General features: G+C 40.3%; 1 protein-coding gene across 1 annotated transcript in view; it reads left to right on the top strand.

Moving 5' to 3' along the window:
• ACVR1B (activin A receptor type 1B) overlaps positions 1 to 21,915 on the top strand; it is a 37,475-nt gene extending 15,560 nt beyond the window's left edge. The window contains exons 2-9 of the mRNA XM_020784576.3: positions 3,199 to 3,438; positions 8,088 to 8,333; positions 11,211 to 11,441; positions 14,917 to 15,084; positions 15,804 to 15,960; positions 17,221 to 17,345; positions 18,539 to 18,669; positions 20,640 to 21,915. Of these exons, the coding sequence (XP_020640235.2) occupies positions 3,199 to 3,438; positions 8,088 to 8,333; positions 11,211 to 11,441; positions 14,917 to 15,084; positions 15,804 to 15,960; positions 17,221 to 17,345; positions 18,539 to 18,669; positions 20,640 to 20,765 (1,424 nt within the window). The 3' untranslated portion in view covers positions 20,766 to 21,915. The remainder of the gene's footprint in view (positions 1 to 3,198; positions 3,439 to 8,087; positions 8,334 to 11,210; positions 11,442 to 14,916; positions 15,085 to 15,803; positions 15,961 to 17,220; positions 17,346 to 18,538; positions 18,670 to 20,639) is intronic.
• Positions 21,916 to 23,109: the final 1,194 nt, after the last annotated feature.

The raw sequence follows: 23,109 nt of genomic DNA, 5'->3' as shown, positions 1-23,109 counted from the left end.
ATACTCTCTGCAGCAAGTGCAGACATGCTTTCTATCCCCTCTGGGAAAATAGGATCTGATGACTGGTGAAGAAAGTATGGTATGCTTATTAAGTTCACCCACCCTTCTCCTTGACATTATTAAATGTATCCTTGCTGCTTTGAGATTTGGCTACACTTTTGTCTAAGCACCTTGAGAGAAGAACAGATTCCGCTTGGAGGCTTGAGATGTGAACTTTTGACATCTGTTTTGTGCTTCAAGTGACAAATAGAATACAGTTTTTTATCCTATGCTGTAGCACATATCTGTGGCCTTGCGCAGGATGGACTAGTATTCAGTGTAGGCGAATATATGTTCTTAGATCTGAGACCTGGGAATTATCTTAAGGGAGCATGAGGGGGAAGTGTTAGTTGCTGCTGTGCATATGAATTACCCCTCCTTACTCAGTGATTAGGACTTGGGAGACCAGATTTTGAATCCTTTTTAGCCATAGAAGGGGGTGGGGGCAGTTCTGATAAAACCGTTCTTTGGATATCCCACTTACCTTGAAAGTCCTACTAGAGAGTCTCTCTAAGTTGATTCTGACCAGAGTGGATTTGATTTAAATTACTTTAAAGTAGATTTGATTTAAATCATTTTAAATTTTAAAAATAGAATTTTTGAAAAATTAAATAAAATATCATATTTTAAATTATTTCAATTTTTAAAAAATCATTGATGTTTTTATCTACCCTAGTTCTGACTTGATGGCGCATAGCACCCACAAATCCTTCTGCTGCTGCTTTATTCTTTTTAACCCTAGTCAAGCATACTTTTTGCATTTGAGCCTGTTAGAAGGGAGAGGGAAGGAATGTACAGAGGAGAACTGGGAAGAGGAAAGTTCAAGCAGCTACTGCTTTAAATTAGCATTATGAGGGAGAATTGGGGTTAATATTCTGTGGAGTTTTTGTATCCTGTCTTCTTCAGTCAGGCAAAGGTCAGCAGTGGTGTAAAATGCACGCATACACTATGGATTGGAAATTATCACTAATAGTTTTCCCAGTTCAGATGATGAAGGAACTCTATAATTGAGGTATGAATTGGGTGTATGAGAAGGGCAGAGTGTAAGAATGGCATATTTCTCATCAGCAAAACAGGTGTTTGAGGGATCATTTGAATTCAATTGTGAGCTCATATGACTTCCTTATTACAGTTGTAAGGGGCATTGGTGTATAATACATTTTTTGGAAGTATGATGATGTGAGAACTTGTCCCAGGCCACTTACTGAATGTATGACAGAGGGAACATTCTAAGGTGAGGATAGGAAACTAATTTCCTCTGGGCTCTTAACCCAGAGAAAAAAGGTATAAGAGTAAACAGCAGGTTATGAGTAAAGGCAAAGTTAAAGATAGAGTTTGTAGGAATGAATAATATATTTTTCTTTTTGCCAAAACATCTCTTCCCTTCCTCTGTTGTAAACTCTCTTTCTGGCAGGCCACCATAGCTGTTAAACTCTCCTCCAAAGCCATATTGTTGAATGAATCAGGTTGCATTGACTCTTGCAAAGATGTAATTTTAAAAATGGAATGAATGTCTCAGTAGGATTGTAGTAGAAGGCAGACATCACCTGCTCTGCAAGACAGAGCTTCTTCACCTATTAGGCATGTGATTTTCTGAATGTGTGGACTACAACTCTCAGAAGTCTGCAGTAATTCCCCCAACCAGACTTCTGGAGGCTTTAATCAAGGAATTAAAGTATTGACAGGGGTTTTCAAGATCAGTTACAGCTACTAAATTCATGCAGGCAGCCATGTATCTATCAGCCATGTATCTATCAGCAAATTTAAAGTCAGACCTGATGTTACTGGGGTTCATTGTTTTTGTGCCATTTGTCCTTGACTGAAGTTCTTAATTTGTCTGAACTCCGCTGCCATTGCTATGGAGGAACACAGCTGTTTTTTTTTTTAAAGAGCTTTTTCTAATGAACAGAATCCTACTTCAAATAACTTATTGGTAATGATATACTGTACTAAAGCATATTGCTGGTACAGTATCTAAGTTTCGGAATTACTGTACAGTCAGGGAACTGAGCCTTTCACTTCAGATATGCAGTCTAATCACAGTTTGTTAACTGTTATTTAACCCAGTCAGCGGTTTACTGTTTTTCAAGAGATGTGCCTGTCTTTTCAGGAGTTAGTACTGAAGCACTTTAAGTGTTCTGAATGTGAATTACAGTAGATGGATCTCCCTAACCCTAGCTGAAATTCTCACTCCTGCCAGAAATGGTGCTACTTCTCTGCAGATAAAGTGCTCCCAACTTTTAATAAGATTTGTTGAAGCATGCCCTGTTGATCATTATTCTAGTCCAGTGATTTTAAACCTGGGGTATGTGTACCCCCAGGATACAAACCAGAACACTTAGGGGTACTCAAAAATATGAATACTGGTGGGAAAAGGTCCATACAACAACAATATAAGCTGCTTATTTGCACCCTGAGAAGTGAGAAATCTCTTGACTTCTTCCTTCTTTCCCCACTCACCACGTGAGAGCCCAGCCAATTCGCTTTCACTCTGAGGCAGTGTCCATTCTTGTCCTATCACTAACCCAGGGGCTTGTGCTACCTGCTCCTTTCCTATCAACAGCGATTTGTACAGGACAAAATGCCTTACAGATGTTAACCCCTTTGCTGGCATGCTTGTGCACACCACCAGAGGCGATGAGGAAGCAGCCTGAAGACTAGCCCTGCCCCCCTGATATGAAGGGTAAAATTTATGGAAATAGGCTGCCAAGGGGTACACAAGTAAAAAAAAGATTGGAAACCACTGATCCAGGGTGATTACATCCATAGTATTCCATTGCATTGCATGAGACAGGCAACTTCCATTTGTTCAAAATTAACACTTGGAAGGAGTTTCTCCTACAGGTGAATTATTACAGAAGTTAAGATGCAACATATATCTCCAGCATGCTGTACCTCCACTATAAAAGTGTTTCCGTTAGAGATCCCTTTTTCCAAGAGGAATTGACAGAACACCTCTTAAGTAAGGGTGTGCTTTCTATAAAGGATAGTTATGAGTGAAAGAGATGGACAAATATTACTGGTTTAATTTTAGGACCAGTTCCATCCCAGTACAGATTTGGGACAAAATAGACCCTTGTTTTAGGGGCAGTGGGACCACAGTTGTGTTTCTGGAAAAGTTTTTCACAAAGATTTCATTTCTGTTCTTTGCCTCTTCAGCTTTATTGTGCTTGTGTTCTGAATGTAACCAAGCCAACGCCACATGTGAAACAGATGGTGCCTGCATAGTCTCCATAACAAACGTGAATGGGATGCAGCATCATGTCCGGACCTGTATCCCTAAAGGAGAGCTGATTCCTGCTGGAAAACCCTTCTTCTGCCTCAGTTCAGAGGATGTACGCAACACATACTGCTGCTACAAGGACTACTGTAATAAAATTGATCTTATGGTACCCAGGGGTAAGTTGAAGAAAAGAGTGCATTCCTCCCCAAAAACAAGCAAACACAACAACCCTCTACTTTAGTTCTTATGGCTATGTTTTCATTAGTCTTCATCCAGCACCATTTAAAAAAAATTATACCTCCAACTTTAAAAAAACATGGCATGGGTGTGTGTTTGTTTGTTTGTTTGTTTGTTTGTTTGTTTGTTTGTTTATTTATTTATTTATTTATTTATTTATTTATTTATTTATTTATTTATTTATTTATTTAAATTATTTATATACCACCTTTCGCCCCATAGGGGACACAGGAGATAAATTAAAAAATTAAAAACGCTATATAAATATCACATTTTTAAAAACCATTTAAACATACATTCAGATTTAAAAATCAAGTATGGAAATAATTGAAGAGCATTTAAAAATCTGTAAGTTAGAAAGTTAAAAAACAGCATTCCTGAGTTAACTTAGGGCTTAGAGGCTTGCCTGAAGAGGAAGGTCAATTTCTCTTTATTCACATTGTATTTGTGTGTTACTTATATTTATCTATTATGCTTCAGCAATGGTTCTCAGAGCTTTGGCACAATATTCAGTTCATATTTAGAAATAAAAGTAATAATGCTATTTGGAATTTATTCATTGGTGGGGCGAATAAGCATTCTTCATTCTTAAATGGTGAGCTGTGGGTGAAGGGAGTAACTTTTCTCTTCTTTGGAACTGGGAGGGGAGGTCTAACCATCAAAGGCCATCACTTCTTAAAAGTACACAATAGCCAGCATTCTGCTGTGATTTTACACTATTGTAATGCAAACGGCATAACCTTTGGAGGCAAATTGCTTCAGGCAAGAAGTCAGTATGGACATTATCTGTTGTATGCTGTGTCACACATGTGAGTACACAACAGATAATGTCTACAATGATTTCTTAACTTGAAGTAATTGAATACCAAAAGTTATGCCATTTACATTACATTTGCAGGCCTATATACCCAGATTTTGGCCAGTAAAAGGCGTATTCAGCAAAAACAAAAGAAAAATAAAGAACACAAAAAACATGCCACCTTAAAGACTAACTGCTATATTTTAATATGAACTTTTGTGGACAAGTCTACTTCTGCAATATGGGAGTGGAGCAGTAAAAAAAATTAGTAAATAGGGGGTGAATAGTTTCGCTATAATATTAGAGATTAATTGCCAGTGCATGGCGACTCCCCTTGCACAATCGCAATCCATTTAGCAAAGCCAAAAGCAATAAATACTCTTTTTGGAAAGCCAGTATTCTTGTAGGGACAAAATGTTGGGAGTGTGACCTGTGAGAAAGTGTAATTGCCCCCAACAACAGAACACAGCCTTTAGGCAGGCGGGCAGGCAAACAAGCAAGCAGAGCATCATCTACATTAAGAAGTAGGTTGGCACTGTCTAGAAACCAGAATAAAAGCAACTTGTCTTTTATAATCTTGGTCTTGGGTTTCTAATAAACATTTTGAGATACTTTGTTCTTAATCTTTATAATTATAGCTTGAATAGGGAAATTCAAATTATTTGGCACGAATGAGGCTTTATTAACATGGTTTGACTACCTAGATTTTGTCTGATTTTCAGCAGAAACTCTCAGGAGATTAAGATCACTGATATTTGACATTTTAGCCCCAGCACAGATTTATTAGTCAGAGTTGTGGATAGGCATGATACTTCCACATTTTTTGGGATGCAGCACCCAGAATTTTCCAAAAATTCTACCTGAAATTCTGGGAACCACCATCTCTCAGGTCAAAAAGTTGCTAGCCCCCTAATCCTTCATGGCTCCCATTTCTTTTTTCAGAGGCAAATGATTGTGGCTCTGAGCTTACTGGTAATAAAAAGTTCAGAAACTATGGATTTGGGTATTTGGGCTGTGGCTTCCAGAATTTTGGCTGGATAATTCCTGGTGAATATTTGGGGATGCAGTCCAAAAATACCTGAAAACATTGTTGTGGATGTCCATTTCAGATCAGTAGTTTGTTGGGTTTTTTAAGGCTTTATGTGTTCATTTCAAAAGAAGGACACTTTATTTTTATAACTGCATCCTCTGGATGCTTGGTGTAGCTTAGTGAGAGGAATTATCTCATCTGTATTTCTGGTTCTGGACACATATTTTTTAAAAAATTATTGAAAGCATCTGTTACCTTTCCACTAGTAGAGCTTCCAAAGCACTTTATAATAGATTGAAATTAATTAAAAGAAATTAAAACATTTAAAAATGATTTTAAAAATTCATAAAAATTCAAACATTCTTCTAAAAACTAGTTTAAATTTTTTAAAAAATCTTGGAGACCAAAGGTCCTTCAAAATAGTATACTTCTAGCTACATAGCAGAAGCTTTACCTTTTTTTCATTGATGACCATTTTATTGGAATGTTATTTAAAGTGTATCTGCAGTTGAATTACGTCCATATAACTAAACTATTTTGTTTTGACTGTGTTTGTTCTGTGCCATCGAGTCAGAACCAACTTGTAGCAGCCCAAATAGGGCTTTAAAGGTAAGTGAGATTTTTAAAGGAGTGGTTTTACCAGTTCTACTCCCCCAGTGAGCTTCCATGGCTGAAGCAGGGAATTGAACTATGTTCTCCAAAGTCCTACTTCGTCACTCAATCCACTGCCCCACTAACACAACACTGAGAATATTGTTTTGACTAGAAAATGAGAAAATACAAGCCAAAGCATTAGAATGAGTAAGCACAGTTGATGGTATTGTGAATAGACATGGGAGCTTCGTGTTTGTATCTTGGGGAATACGAATACAACGCTAGGTGCCACGGCGGCCCATGCTTCCCCCCCCCCGCCTTGTTCACTCACTAGGTTTTTTGCAGCACTGCATGTCTGACGGCAGCAACATTGCACCATGTCATGGACATAGTCCTGCCAGCAGTGCCCTACCTTTCCCTGCAACCAACCACTCTGGCAAAGAAGCTGGAAGAAGAGTCTCCCTGCTCAGCTGCTAAGCAGTCAGCTGAGGGGAAAGGCAGGGCAGTGCCGGGGCAGGGGACTATGTCCACAATTGGTGCAATGTTGCCACTGTTGGACACACATTCTGCAAGGGCCTGGTGAGTGGACCAGGCTGGTTCTGGGGGATGAGAATGGACCGTTGTGGCACCTGCGGTGCTGAGCTTCCTGTTCATATCCCCCAGGATATGAATAGGAAGCTTCCATGTTTAATCGTGAACACAGAGATTGGATAGAATGTTTGTATACAGAAACCTTGCAAGATTTGCTATTAAATGCTGATTTCCTCCCTTTCACACATTTGCTGTCACTCAGGCTTTTAGAATTGTGTTCATGATTCCTTGAGTGCTGCCATGCTAAGCAGGGAATTGTGTTGGGTCCCTCTTGTGGGTGTAAGTTTCATTGCAGCCAAGTTAAAAAAGAAAAACACTACTAGCCTGTTGACCTGACAGTTCTTAGAGTAGGATTACCAGTTCTTTACAATACTGAAACATGATTAAGTGTGTGCTTAAGGGAAATATTTGACTAAATTTTGACCAAGTCAATTAGCAAGAGTGAAAATTGACTTTTTAGCTGTGGAAGTGAGTATCCCACATCTAACGTAAATGCACCATCGTGTTGAGGAGATGATTGCTTCACATTGAAATAAATGTTTTGCTTATGGATTAGTTCCTATCTTCCAGAAAGCATTGCATCAGCAAGCAAGCAGCAAGAGCTGACAAGTGTTTTCCCTGCCACATAGTTTGTCAAGTGGTTTAGGTATCTGGCTGAAGAGCCAGAGGTTCAGAGTTGAATTCCCCACTGTGTCTCCTTGATGGACTGGACTCAATGATCCATAGGGCCCTTTCCCTTTCTGCAGTTCTATGGTTATTATTCTAAGATTATAAAGTATGATTGATGTTACTATTAACATGATTGACCATAACTTTGGGGCTCAGCTACAAAAAAACCAAAAATAAAAATACTTTTGAAATTGGTAGAACAATAGAGAACTCTTGAGCATAGGAGATGGTGATGAAACTTACCTTAACTAAAACAGTTGCTTGTCTTAATCTGCATCAATATTCCATTTGTAATCAGTTGTCAGCATGGGTGAAGACTTTAGGAATGAGATTTGAAAACAAGAGTCACTTTAATTTACAGTACTTTGTTATTGTAATGACCTGATTAGGGATATAATTCTAAATCATTGTTTAGCATTTAGTGAACTATTACCTTCCCTCTAACTTATCTGCAAGGAGAAAAACAAAGAGATCAGCTTCCATTTGCAACTACCCACAGTTAGTCCAGACTGAGATGAAGTGACAGGCATGCTTTAGGTGAAAACAGACACGAATGCCACTTCTTTGTTGCCTCAGTGTCACACATGGGACTGTTTGCCATCTGTTCAGAGCAGTTTGGAACTGTCAGGAGCTGAGGCTTTTGGCAGGAACCTGCTCTTCCCTATGGTGTGCATGTTGTACCACAGTGCCTTTTTGTCCATCACAGCAGTGCAGGGGGAAACACAGGGGCCCGGAGGTCATTTATATAGCCGATGCAAATTCCTGCCAGATTTTCTCTCTCTCTCTCTCTCTCTCGCTCGCTCGCTCGCTCGCTCGCTCACTGCTAAAAAAACCCATCAACAATACGGGGTATGTATTGGTTTTGAAAATAATTCTGAAACATTGATCCTTTTCCTCCCCTGCAGGACATCAAAAAGATGAAACTCCTTCAGGTTGGGGGCCTGTGGAGTTGGTAGCTGTTATTGCAGGACCAGTCTTTCTTGTGTTTATCATCATGATTATAGTTGTTTCTGTGTTTCATCACCATCAACGAGTATATCATAATCGTCAAAGACTAGACGTGGAAGATCCATCTTGTGAGATGTGCTTATCCAAGGACAAAACCCTGCAAGATCTAGTATATGATTTGTCTACCTCTGGCTCTGGGTCAGGTACAGACACATTGATTGTTATGCATATACTTGAAAACAATAAATAAAACATAAAGCTGTTTCTTTTCATGCTGCCAGATTATGTGATTGGTTTTAAAATTTAATGTGTAAAAATATGGTATGCTTCTGTTAAGCCAACTCCTGTAAAGTTTCCAGACTCTGCAATCATTCCCCCTTCTAAGCATTCGCAGTCAGGTGGTTGGCTTAAAGCTACCACCAAGATTACCCTTCTTCTCTTCTTAATTGTTTGCATCCAGATGGCCCACCCAAGAGTAGGCATATCAAAAGAATTCTCTCTTCCACAAATCAAACAACAGTAGCCTTTTTTGCTCAAAAGAAAACAGGAGTGGAAGTGTTTACTCATCTTCTGTTCCATAGAGTATGCATTCGTTGCTCACCTAGGCATCACTTCCCCAGTGCAAAATGTAAATAAAGACAGGCTTGTCGTAAGGGTGTCCATAGGTAGTATAGATTTTTATTGTAGCAGTGATTCTACCCGTCGCAGTAACTTTACATGTCAAAGTCCCTTTGTGACTAGAGTCCCTTTATATATCCCCCCCCCCATTTTAACTGAATATATTTTTATTGTTAGAGGGATGAGATGTTTTTACCAATTATTTTTTTTAAAGGTAAACACATTTTATAGTTAACAAAATCCATAGTAATTGTACAGAACGTAACAATAGCATTTAATGTGTTTAAAAGTTACAGTGCTTAAATATACAAACAAAACCTCAAGTCCTATGTACATATGTATGAGATCCAGATCCTTGAACTGCTGGCAAATCTGAAAAATGGTATTTGGTAATTGGCACTGCTAAGGTTTCCCACCCCTAGATATTATTATAATATAATAATAATATACTGTAGATGTAATGTATATATGTACTGTAATATCATGTGTATATGTTTGAAGTCAGATTTGATTCAAAGGTTCCACAATTTCCAACAGTTAGCTCCAGAATGAGCCAAGAGTGCCCACAAGCATATACCATAGGACCCCCATATCCACAAGGGATCAGTTTCACACTCTACCATGGATGCCTGAAACCATGGATATAGGAACCCTATATATATGTAACATACAAGGTGGCAGGGCAAAGGCCACAGGAGGGCACCCTTATATGTTGTATATAGGGTGTGGTAAACCATGAGAAAGTGAAACCGTGGATACCAGTGCTGCAGATATGGGAACCTACCTGTCTTCAGTAATAAGACTGAATGTATTCTCAAAGGCTTTCACAGCCAGGATCCGATGGTTGTTGTGGTTTTTCCAGGCTGTTTGGCCATGTTCTTAAGGTTTTTCTTCCTAATGTTTCGTTAGTCTCTGTGGCCGGCATCTTTAGAGGACAGGAGTCAGAACTCTGTCTGTGCTCTGTTGCAGTTTGTTGAATAGTTGAGTATTTATAGCTGTGGGAACAGCTTTTGTCCTTTTCAGGAGATTGGGTGATTATGGTGATCAGCATGTTTTTTTGTGGGTGTATTGTTGTATACACCTGTGACGTGCACCCTGTGTCCTTTGTTTATTTTCCCTGAAACACAAGTCCACCCTCTGGATGCTTGTCCTCACTTCACGCTGCCACCAGGTATTATTCCCTCAATACCAAATAGAGAAATCTAAGACACGTGCTGCTAAATCAAGATTTATTGATTTTATAGATGTTATGCAAATCACAGGAGAAATCACAGATGTTTGGAATAATTCATTAAATATAATTTGCTTTCACTTGGGTTTATATGTGTTCTTATTTACTTTTATAATACAGTGATGCCTCGCTTAGCGACGTTAATCCGTTCCAGGAAAAACGTTGCTAAGCGATTTAATCGTTAAGCGATTTTTAAAAACCCATAGAAACGCATTAAAACGTGTTTAATACGTTCCTATGGGCTTAAAAAACTGACCTTATGCGAAGATCCTCCATAGGGGCGGCCATTTTCGGTGCCTCTAAAGCGAGGCAAAACAGTGGGCGGCCATTTTGTTTTTCTGGCGGCCATTATGGAACCGCCGATCAGCTGTGCAAAAAGGGTCGCTTTGCCATGATCGCTTCCCCGCGATCATCGCAAAGCGATTTTTCCCCATAGGGGCCATCGCTAAGCGATCGCTCTGGCGATGGCCAAACCCCATCGCTAAGAGATTTCATCGCTCAACGGAGCGATCGTTAAACGAGGCACCACTGTATTCTTTTGACTATCTACTTATTCTCTATGGCATTTGAATTTCCTATTCTTTCTAGCTTTCCAGCTTTCCAATCGCTGTCGTAACTATCTCAATTCAATCTCCTAACTCTCTCTCTCTTCAATTCCCTATCTACTGCCTCTTTTCTCCAACTCTCTTCCCTAACTGTCTGTCTAACTAACTCTTCAACTGCCCTTCTGGTTCCGTCCCTCCTGTCCTCTCATAGGCTCCTGCCTTTGAGCTTCCCATGATGGACAGACATGACGTGGGATTCTGCTACAACACCCACAACAAAAACATGCTGATCACCATAATCACCCAATCTCCTGAAAAGGACAAACAGCCCGGAAAACCCACAACAACCAATAAGACCAAGTGTTGGCTGTGCATGTTGGATTCCATGCTGCCATGTCATTCCTTCCTATGGAATCCTCTGAAGAATTTTCCTATATTACTGCATGCCCCTTTATGCTTGATCTGAGTATGGAGCTAAGCATTGGCAGCCTCTAAAGGCCTTCCGTGTACATCAAACTGCCGGCTTTGAGCACCTGCTTCAGTGCCATGGCTACTCTGTTGTTCAGGTCACCTGTAGTTTGGGTTTTGACACGTTGGTACTTAATATTAGGAAGATTTTTAAGTTGGACTCCTGAATGTTTTCTGAATGTCTTATTTTATTCTTAATCTGCATCTTTGTCTGGCAGGTTTGCCACTTTTTGTCCAGCGTACTGTGGCTCGAACAATTGTCCTTCAAGAAATAATTGGCAAAGGCCGTTTTGGGGAAGTCTGGCGTGGTCGGTGGCGAGGGGGTGATGTAGCGGTGAAAATCTTCTCTTCACGAGAAGAACGATCCTGGTTCAGGGAAGCCGAGATCTACCAGACCGTCATGTTGCGGCATGAGAACATTCTGGGGTTTATTGCTGCAGACAACAAAGGTACCTTGCTGCTTAAATGTTCCACTAAACCAACAAGAGTTGCAGGAATTTTTGAAGCTTAAGATAGATATGAAATGTGCACAGTGAGAGATTGACATGGCTAAAATTGACAACATTTTTAATATTTTCTGTAAAAGGCTTGTTTGTAATCTAGTTTATAGCATGATGGTTAGTATTGATGAAGTCTCTGATGGCTGTTGTTTGCCCTGATGTGGTATCTGGAAGTGTTAATGTGCATTTTATATATTCAGTGACTGAAAGTGGCAACATAATCTTTTTACAGACAGCGGGCAAAATCCTGTTGATGTAGATTTATACCAACAGAATTTTACCAGCTGGTACTGGTAAAATTTAACTTAAATAGAAGCTTCCTAGGTTCTGAAGCTCCCTCTGTCTCCCTTTTGCCCTGGAAGAGTCATGACCAAAATTGCTACTGGTTTGCCGCTGGTGATTTTTGGAGATTGAAGACCCTCTTAGGAGTGGGCTTTTGATCTGTCCTGCTCCAAAGACAAAGCTGCAGGGGCAGCTTTCCCTTTGCAACAATACAGTGGCTGTCACAACTAAAACCAGTGAGAGAAGCAAAAGGGAACCACAGACGTGCTTCACTTTCCTCTTTACAATGGACTGTTGCAGTCACCTTTAGTTAGCAACTCTTGTAAGCAAGAGGAATGAATCACATTAGTCCTGTGGCAGAGTGTGAGCAGTTCAGTATGTGAATTTGGTGTGCTTTTCGTTGAACTCAGCACATTTCACTTGGGCAGTTCAGGTAATTTCCTTCGCAATACCAGTTACAGACCAGCATACATATTGCTCCTCGTGGGCTTTCATTAAAAACTAACCTTTCTAAAACTTTGGAGACTCCCCCCTTTTGAATTTTAGCAGGAATTTCACTCTTTTATTTCCTTTCATGTCAGAGTGGAGTGTTAAGCAAAACCTTTCTTAGGATCACTTTGTGTTGCATTAAGCCATAGGACTTCATTCACGTCAAGGTCATTTGGCTTCCATTTCAGTTAAGCTGTTAAATTTCTAGATCTGCAACTTAACCCAGCCCCTAAAGAGTGGAGTTTCTGCTCTTATAAAAGTCACTTAAATATAGCACATGGTTGTTACATCAGAGAAATCATTTTAAAAGTTTAGCTGTTCTAGTATTGAAAAAATAATTCCTTTATTATAGACCAGATCTTGTATACCTCTTATGAAATTGATATTGTTACGAGGAATCACTGTTAATGCCAATTAAAGTATTCATCTTGCCTGACCAGCATGAAAATATCTTGACAGCCTAATTGCATGCAAATGTGTGCAATGTAAAGTGTTTGTCTTTGGCTCTGAGGGACAAGAGTACTTTTCTTTCCACATAGTACGAGGGGGTGCTGATAAGTATTGAGCCTTCCCAGAAAAAATTGAGCTAGGAAGCTGGAACTGCCACACTATTCTACATATTCCCCCAGGAAGTCAATGCACTTGCAACATCTGTCCTGCAGCTTCTTAAGTCCCTGAAAATAAAATTCTTTCAACTGCTGGTGTAACCACTCATTTGCAGTATTAGTTGCCTCCAGAACACTCCCAAATCGTTGTCCCTTTAGGTGTTTTATGAATTTGGGAAACAGATAATAGTCAGAAGGAGCCAGGTCAAGAGAATAGGGTGGATGGGGCATCGCTTGAAAGCCTAAGGAGGTTAGTTTTGCCATTGTTTCACCTGCAGTGTGTGACGAGGTGTTGTCATGCAACAGGATGACACCTTTGGAGAGCTTTCCTCAACATTTTTCCTTGATGTTTTGCCTCAGCTTCATCAATAAAGCACAGTAATATTTTGCATTGATGGTTGAACCCTGTTGGAGGTAGTCCACCAGCAGAACTCCTTTCTTACCCCCAAAAAACTGTTACCATTTGCTTCTGCACCGACCTTTGCACTGGGAACTTCTTTGGCCTGGGGGAACTACTGTGCCTCCATTCCTTACACTGTTCCTTTGTCTCAGGATCATAACAGTAACTCCATGTCTCATCACCACTTACCAGTTTGCCCAGGAAATCTGACTCATTTCTTGCAAAATGTTCCAAAACAGCCACCAATGACTCCACCGTTTCCTCTTTTGTTTGGTTGTCAAAAGTTTGGGGATCCACTTTGCTGCCAGCTTTCTCATTTCCAACTCGTTGTGGATAATGGCACCAACTCTTTCATGTGGTATTCTCAGATATATAGCAGTACCTTTGGCTGATATTCGGCAGTCCTCCATGATCATGTCATGGATGGCTTTCACATTTGCAGGCATAGAGACAGAAACAGGCCTTTCACTGGGTTTCTCATTTTCAACACCAAAATGGCCAGTTTTAAAATTGACAACCCAATGTTTAACTGTTGCATATGAAGGGCCACTGTCACCCATAGTTTGTGACATATCATCATGGATCTGCTTTGTACCTTTCCCTTGGAGAAACAGGAACTTGATTATGGTCCTATGCTTTTCCACATTGAACTTTTCTAGAGGTGCTGCCATGTTCACTTTGGAGCTGAAAATGAAAGATAAGTTAAAATCATAGGTAGTTGATTTTTGCACCATTGAATACAGACAAATTGGCCAATACACCCTGCAATTTATAGCTTCCTAGCTCAATTTTTTCTGGGAAAGGCTGAATACCTATCAGCACCCCCTCGTAATACAGCAGTAAAGGACTTGACTCTGTAACTGTTTACACTGCGGGAAATTATTGCTATTTCTAAGTATTAAATCCCTCTGCTCCACCACCATATACTGCTATACCTTGGCAGCCAGGTCACAGACGATCAGAGGTGGCAGTTTACTAAGTTACTTGTAATTTGTTACTTCCAGGCTCTGAATCGGGAGAGCCATTGCCAGTACAGACCTCTGCAAACCTCTATATATGATTGAGGCTGCTTAAACATCTGTAGTAATAAACTGGGGGAACAAAATGATTCTGAAGGAGGAGCATTCCTTATAGTAAATGCCACGGTACACAGCTGAACTAATATATTTAGGGTATACAGTGGTGCCTCGCAAGGAAAACATCGTCTTGCAAAATGTGGTTCCCCATTGGAATGAATTGAAATCTATTTAATGCGTTCCAATGGAAAAATCACTGTCTTGCAAAAATCTTCCATAGAAAACATTGTCTTGCGGAACGCGGTTCCCCATTGGAATGCATTGAAATCTATTTAGTGTGTTCCAACGGAGAAAAATCGTCTTGCGAAAATCATCCATAGAAAACATCGTCTTGCGAAGCACAACAGCGATTACAAAAAACAATGGTCTTGCTGATTAATCATCCCACGAGGCAATTGTCTTGTGAGGCACCACTGTATATTACCCTAAATATAGTTGTGAAGATCTTTCACAGCTATACTATCATTGCAACTAATAATCCCTGCTGTCCTTAAATGGATTCTAGAACAAACATAGGGCTACAATTACCTGTCCCATATTTATATATCCTCCTATATTTGTCTTTCCAATAGATAATGGGACTTGGACTCAGTTGTGGTTGGTCTCTGACTACCATGAGCATGGATCTCTGTTTGATTACCTCAACCGGTACACTGTAACTATTGAGGGGATGATTAAATTGGCTTTGTCTGCTGCCAGTGGATTGGCACATCTGCATATGGAAATTGTGGGAACCCAAGGTAAGAAACAGATTTATTTTTAATAAGAATGAAAGAGAGATGCTTCTGCAATTATTGAAAGACTTGAACAAAAAAAACCTATTTTTAAGGTGAAAACAGAATGAGGTAGTGTGGAGGATGGTAATAAAACTGATAGAATGCAGGCCAAAACTGATTTGTTGAGAAGACTTGAAAGGCTAGCTGTAAATTGACATACAGTATATGTAAAACAGTGGCCCAGTTTTCCAGCTTGTTAAACTATATTTAAGCAGCCAAAAACAGGCTCCGGAACTACATGGCTTAAGAACCAAGCTCATAAACTGATATGAAGCCTTCTTTTCCCTTTATTCAAATATTGGGAACCTCTAGTTTGAGCTAACTGGAACTGGCATGTCAAGGAGGTAAGGAAAGAGAACAGTTGCAGTGTCTACTCAGTGCTGCTAAACCATGGCTTAACAGGTCAGGAAGTACCGTATGTTTGGAACTGCTGTCTTAACAAGAACAAGTTAACAATGAAAAAGCTATTCAGCTTGCATTGCTGCTAAAACAGGTGTAAGAAATCAGATGAAAGAGACTGTGTTTGTTTCCCCAGGATTATGAGTTGGACACTGTGTAGATTACATCCCGCTGGGTTTAATGGCAGCTTTGTGTTGCCCTCCTGCTTTTTGCTTTATTCATGGCAAATTGTTATTGATTGATTCCAAGAAGGGCAAAAATTCATTCTCCTTCTGCTTTGTTAGGAAAACCAGGCATTGCACATCGGGACTTGAAATCCAAGAATATACTAGTGAAGAAAAATGGGACTTGTGCCATTGCTGACCTGGGGTTAGCTGTTCGCCATGACTCTGTTACTGATACTATTGACATTGCACCTAATCAGAGGGTTGGGACAAAACGGTAAGGCAATAGTGAATGACATGACCTGGGTGTTAGCTTTGCATTTGGGTGGACAAAGACAAAGGTATAAGTTGTTATAAATGTTTCTTTTATGCTGTCCCCTTTTCTTCCTTGCCCTTTAGTTGTTTAGTGTTCAGTTCTGCCTATTGTCAGACACTTTCCATCCCCTAACTCTAGTTAACTTTGTCCAGTTGCATTATGAGAGTTGGGTTTTTGAACAGCAAAAAAATCATTTGAACAAATGACAGTATAGTAAAGCAGTAACTTTTCTAGAACAACAAACTAACATTATAATTGTAGGCAGATTTTCAGATTAATACAGTATTAGACAAAAAACAGTATAGTTAACTATTGTGAAACTTAAAAAAAACACATTGTAATACAATGTAAACAGTACCAACACTTTACCTGGCTTTTACAGGAGCTGAATATCTGATACAAGAACTCAACATCTGCATTATTAAGTCTGCATGAATAAAAAAACAATTTACATTTAATCTTTCCCGCCCTTGCAGAGGAACTACTTCTAAGTAGATTATCCTGGCTGGTTCTGAGTGTAATTTAAAGTCTATAGTACTGTTTCATGTATTTTACCTTAATTTGTACACTTAGTTCTTTTCAATAGTTATTGCAGTAGTTAGAGCTTTTGTTACTCACAAGAGCATTATAGAGCAAACAGCTAGATTTCATTGGGTTAAATTTGATAGTCCCATTGAATCACCGAGACTTGCGTAAATGTTTACTCCCAGTTGATCCACTGTATGTTTCCGAGTTAGGACTAGCAACTGAACCAGACCACTTAGCAAAATGGAGTCATAGGCAGTTCAAGGTTGTGTCCTTTTTCTCCAGATGGCTGCTTGTGTTTGGAGGAGGCCAGTGGTGCTTTGCTAATTTGGTAGGCTTGCCTCAATGGCTGCAGGACTGTTATTTCGTCATTATATTTTTGTTTGCAATTCACAATGTATTGAGATGGTTTGAAATTACTGGGCATGGTTAAGTGTTTTTAACAGGAAGTCAAGTAATGTATTCATTTAAAATTTTGAAACTTCTCTGAAATGATCCATTTTGTGCAATGAATTACAATTTTTGTGACAGTGTTACTGAGCCATATTTACGCAAGGATGTTTCTGTAATGTGCTTAACTATGATAATAGTAATAATTACCCACATAAAAGTAGTGTAGACTTGTAGAGATCTGTATCTAGAGAGAATCCCCAGTAAACAATATAGCAATTAATCTAGTTCTTATTTTTGCTTCAGTTACATGGCTCCTGAGGTTCTTGATGAAACTATAAACATGAAGCATTTTGATTCATTTAAATGTGCTGATATCTACGCCCTGGGCCTTGTTTATTGGGAAATTGCTCGCAGATGCAACTCAGGAGGTAATCAGTTGTTGTTGTTTTTTCTCTTATTGTCGCATAGAAGATAAGAAGGGTATTGTTGGCTTTAAATGCTGGAGTTACAACCACATGATAATAAGTGCATAAAAACTTCAGAAAAAAGTTCTTCATAGTAATAGAAGGAGTGGGAAGTTACTGCTGCTTGTCCTGCTTGGGGAAGGACATAATCTTCCTAATTCAGGGGATCATTTTGTTTCAATTGAATCTGCATTCTAATTAGATTGTATTGAAAGGTTTTGGTTGGAATTCTGGATATTTGTTCTGATTGTGGAGTCATGGTTCTGGATGAGCTTTTCTGGATAGTTGTCCCTAGACATAGACTATTCATATTTGTATCCCTGGGAATACAAATATGAATACAAATAGCCGCATTATAGGTGCCACAGAGGTCCATTCCCTTCCTCTAGAACTGCCCGGTCCACTCACTGGTTGCCACACAAGGCTGGGACCCTTTGGTCATTGTCAGTCCGCCAATCTAGGAAGGAGCCCGTCTGGCGCTTCCCCACCTGCAGCCAACTACTCATCAGCTGAGTGGGGAGACTCCCTGCCCTGCCTCCTTACTGGATTGGTTGTCTGCACAGTGAGGTGGGCAAGTACCAGCCAGCCTCCTTCCCAGATTGGCACAACAACGAAGGATCCCACCCCTGTGTGGCAACCAGTGAGATCTTTTGTTTGATGTGGAAGGATTCTTTAGCAGGAAGGTATGTGGCCAAGGATGTTACCCTCCCAGGTCACCAGGGGATATCAACCTTTTGGGGGAGCCTGTCCAGCTGGGTCCTTTTACTGCTGTTCCCTTATTCCATTCAGACTTCATAAACAAAAATTCTGCAAATGGGTGACTCAGATGGAGCACCCTAGAGTCTGCAGAAGAGACCTTGGTAATCTCAACAGCCTCTTCATGCTGCTCCCCACAGTGCCTCCAAGCATCTTCTCTTTGCTCTCTCCCCCTTTGTAAAGTACTTCCTCTCATTCCTGCACAGTGGATTTTCTCATTCCATCTGCACTTGGACATAGTGTGGAAACAGCAGATGTCCACCAGTGCACTACTACTGCATTCTATATCTGTAGCTTTGGTCTGCTACCAGCCTGGTCCCTCTTTCTTTTTGGAGGAAGGAACATAGGTTGGCAGGGCAGGGCTACATTGGAGTTTGTCGTCTCCTTTTCCTCCCTTAAAGGTATCCATGAGGAGTATCAACTTCCGTACTATGATCTTGTGCCCTCCGACCCTTCCATTGAAGAAATGAGAAAGGTTGTGTGTGACCAAAAGCTGCGTCCCAACATTCCCAACTGGTGGCACAGTTATGAGGTATAATTTAAATTTATTACTAAAATAATTATTGGGGAGGGGTCAACGTTCCCTTTAATTCTCCCCATTGCGTGGGAGTCCCACCCCATGCATGCAGGGATGGTGGTTTAATCCAAAACTAGAACTAAACGGTTGTCAACACTGGCTGTTGGTTCTCAGCCCGATGGTGTTTTGTGCATGCACGTGTATACACACAGCTTAGAGGGAACATTGCGAGAGGGAAATCATGCCACTTGCTGGTTCCTTGCAGTACCTCTTCTGAAGATTTTTGGACCAAATGAGAATTGTTTCTTTTCAAAGTCTCCAGCAACAACAAGGTACAGTGGTGCCTCACAAGACGAACGCCTCACCGGATGAAAAACCCACAAGACGAATGGTTTTTGCGATCGTGTTGGTGACTCGCAAGATGGCTTCTTCTATGGTCGTACTTCACAAGACGATTTTTTTCCCACAAGACCGATGCCTCGCAAGACAAAAATAATTCAGTCGTTTTGCGAGGTTTCCCATAGGAATGCATTGTAGTGCATTCCTATGGGAAACCGCTTTTCGCAAGATGGCGGTACTCGTGGAACGAATTACTTTCATCTTGCGAGGCACCACTGTACATCCCTCTCTGTTCTAACAGAAAATCTAGGGCCATTTTTCCAAATCCAGATTGGGTTTTTTTTGCATTTGAATGGTCTAGTTTTGCAGAATCACAGGTTTTTATTCAAGACTTAGGCAGATCCTGAAGTCAGAAAATTGACCAGAAATTCCATCATATAAAGAACATGTAGCAGCTAAAAATTGTACTTTTAATACAATCAATCATATTGATTTAAGACACAGAGGGAAGCTTTAGTGTGTGACTGGCATTAAATAAGTATACAGCTACATTTGTTATACAAGAAGCCTATTTACCAGCTCATTCTTGAAGTAAATAATTTTTCTTTTCATCATCCTGGGCATAGAAATACTGCCCATAAAGATCCATAAACAAGACATATGCAGGTTTCTTATTGTAATTTGTAGGACAATGCATATATTGAACATTTATGTGGCACATTTTTAGTAAGTCAAGTGCATTACAGTTCTTGCCTTTAGCAACCTGATCAGAAAAAAATAGTTGATTGATATTCAAACTTGGTGTGTTTATTTCTTTGAAATATAGTGGGCTGTTTTGCAGTAAAGATGGAGTCTCAAAGTGCGAGAAGGTTTTTTATTTAAATTCTGCTAATGAGCAGAATGTACCATCTCACAGAAAAACAGTTACCTATGTGATGTCTCAAAGGACCATTGAATTGGATTTGGGGTGTGCTATTCTGTGTGGACTGGCTCCAGATTGGAAATGGCAAGGCAGAGCCAGTGTGAGGCAAGCGGTGAAGTGGAAGGAGCTCACCAGCAGTTTTGCTGGGCTGGGCCTTGTTGGGGGGAGGGAGGCGGTAGTTAGGGGAAGATAAGTGGCCTGCACTGGCTTTGCCTTGCCATTTCTATTCCAGATGTATTGCGCTCACTATCTAAAAACAGAAATGACGGCATGAAAGAGGTGACATGGGTGAGATCAACTTGTGCTCAGAGAGAGTCGAGCCGTGCCCTATGATATTTCTTTCCAGCTGAGGTGTTCAGGTGGTGTGGTGAAAGTTGCAGAAAAAAAATCAAGATAAAGTTATCTTGATGATTTTTTGTTATTTTGTAGTGGGAAGGGAAGAATTGGAAGTTGTTTGGGGTCTTGGATTTATGAGGAAATCACAGAGAAGGGAGTAAAAATCACCATTTTTGTGGCTGGAACAGGTTTGAGATGCTCAGATTTGTACTTTTGGACTGCAGCTCTCAGAGGGATTCTTTGGAGAAAACTGAGTTGCAGTCTGGTCCTGGGGCAGTGCCTTGGGAAGTCCAGGGGTTGCAGACCAAAATTTGGTGGGTGAAACAGACCCCTAGATTCGATACACCGCAGAGAAATGTCTGATGACTTGTCTTCTCCTGTGTTCTAGGCTTTGCGAGTAATGGGGAAAATGATGCGAGAGTGCTGGTATGCTAATGGGGCAGCACGTCTCACCGCCTTGCGCATTAAGAAAACTCTCTCTCAGCTGAGTGTCCAGGAAGATGTGAAAGTTTAGTCTGCAAGTGCTATCCGGAAGAACCTGCACAAAAGCTGCCATGCTAGAACTGATAAGTGATGAAGAAGGCCTACCTCGTATTTCTACAAAGCCTGCTGCTATCAGCTGGACAACATGGCCTGCAGGTGGTTCGGTGAGGAAGCTGGAGTTCATAGACTTAGCTCCCTTCCTGGTTCAGGAGTGAAATGCATCTTTTTACAGATCCCTTCTTAAGACTATGAAGAGAGGATTGTATGGAGAGATGTTCTCTGCAGCTGTCACCCTTGTTTCTCTGACGGAAATCCCTGTAAATTCTCATGACATGTTGCTTAGGGAAATCTTGTGGCTTTGGAGAGGAAAAGATTTCTTGTGTACTGCAAGTTGCGTGGGGTGGGAAGTTCTTAAGGACCGATAGGTACAAACACAGGTCTTGTGTGCTTCTCTGTCTGGCCACATGAACGTCTTCACCCTTTTCTGGCTTGACAGATCTGAAGCCAGTACAACCATTGGTGTTTAAGAAGTGTGCATGTGCAAAGGTACGTGTCCCTGTGCCCCAGGTATGTATTGTACCCGCTTGTGCTCTTGTGCATGTCAAAATATAGAGTGTCCCCTTGTGAAGTGCAGGTGCGAGTGCCCTCTTTGTCCACTAGTTGAACGATAGCTATCTTGTCTTTTCACTAGGGAGGGGTAGAGGGTCTGCTGTGCCAGTTGTTAGACCTACCAACCAGGGCACTTCACCAATTGTCTCACTGCCATCCTTCCCCTCTTTTAAAGCAAGGAATAGATACTGCTGTTGCTTGTTTTCAGGAGTCCCCTGTAATGCTGGGTAGCAACACCTGCCTAGCAAAGAGAGAAATTTACAGACAGTTTAACTTCAGCTGAAATTGGTGCTGGTCCTGATTTAAAGGGAGCAAGGTAAAAGAAGGGCTGGAGAAACAGGCTGACTCTATAAGATAATTGTCCTTCCATTTCTCAAGGTGCCTTTGGCACAACAAAATATTTTGAATTTCTCAAATATGGGGAGATATGCATTCAGAGACTTCCTGGCAAGATTTGTCCACTGAGGAATGAATACTATAAAACAAGTCTGTTTGTGTTTCTTTTTAAGTGTGTGTGTGTGTGTGTGTGTGTGTGTGTGTGTGTGTGTGTGTGTGTGTGTGTGTGTGTGTGTGTGTGTGTGTGTGTGTGTGTGTGTGTGTGTGTAAATAAATATAGATATGTATATATATATATAGATATATATACACATATGGTCCCCCATATTCTAGAAGTTTCTGTCAGTCACGAGGCGGGTGGTGGGGGAGGGTTGGGAGTGGATTAACTGCATGCATTTTGTTTCATTTAAATGATCAAGGTTTAGTAAAACTGGTTTGGCTGTCATTTTTGTGTTGGTACAGCCTGAGATTGTATTATGGTACAAATAATTCATTAAAACTCCATTGTGTGGGGGTTGGGTGTTTGTGGTAGATAACTCCTGAAGCCATAACTTTTAACTGGAGTGGTTTGATTAATTTTGTTTAATTCTTATTTTAATGGGTGGGTCTGGATTTTAACTTTTTTTACTATTCTTTGTAAGAGAAGTAAAATTGATAATTACCTCTCGTTCTGTTTTTAAAGAAATCACTGCAAAAAAACCTGAAAAAATGCACAGAGCTCAATTTTACACTGGAACTATTTGTATTCAAATCTTGAGCCCTGATATCTGAGGGGAGGTGTCTCCACTCTGAGACTGGGTGTTTTTTAAGACTGTAAAACATTATGTATTTGCTGTCTGTGTGGGTGGGTGGTTGTTAGCGTACATTGTGTGTGTCTGTCTCTCCCTTCTTCCCCTTCCCTTGTCCTTAATTGTGTAGTGTGTAAAGTTGATGAACTGTTGTGTTGTGCTTTGGAATCAGTTTTAATGTTCTCCTTTGGGTTTGAAACAAGCTACTTGTGTTTTGAAATCTCAGGCACTGTTATTCACAGAAGGAGATGTGGAATTTGTACTTCTGATTGTAAAACTTGTCTTTTTCTGTAAATTCATCTTGATCATTTCTGAACCAGAGGCTACCACACATTTCCAGAAGAGGGAAACAGCTCACAAAAATCATCTCATCTCAGATCTAAGATGAAAGATACCTTGATGTTTATATAGATTGTCCATTCCTGTAAATAAGAAAAAGGTTGTACTTGGTTGTTGGCACTGGAGGCTGAAGATCACAAAGATTCTGGATGGTACACATGTATGTTGCATATGCAACAGTTCCATTGTGTGAATCCTCCTTGATTTAAAACAAAAGACTCTTTGGAGCTTCAATTGTCCTTTGAAATTCTGTGGTGTGGACTGTAGGATGAACTTTTGTTGGGTATAAGAAATTAATTTGAA

This window comes from Pogona vitticeps, chromosome 2 (genome assembly GCF_051106095.1).
Source record: "Pogona vitticeps strain Pit_001003342236 chromosome 2, PviZW2.1, whole genome shotgun sequence".
NCBI lineage: Eukaryota > Metazoa > Chordata > Lepidosauria > Squamata > Agamidae > Pogona > Pogona vitticeps.
The sequence above is the reverse complement of the archived record's forward strand: the minus strand, read 5'-3'. Positions and strand labels throughout refer to the sequence as shown.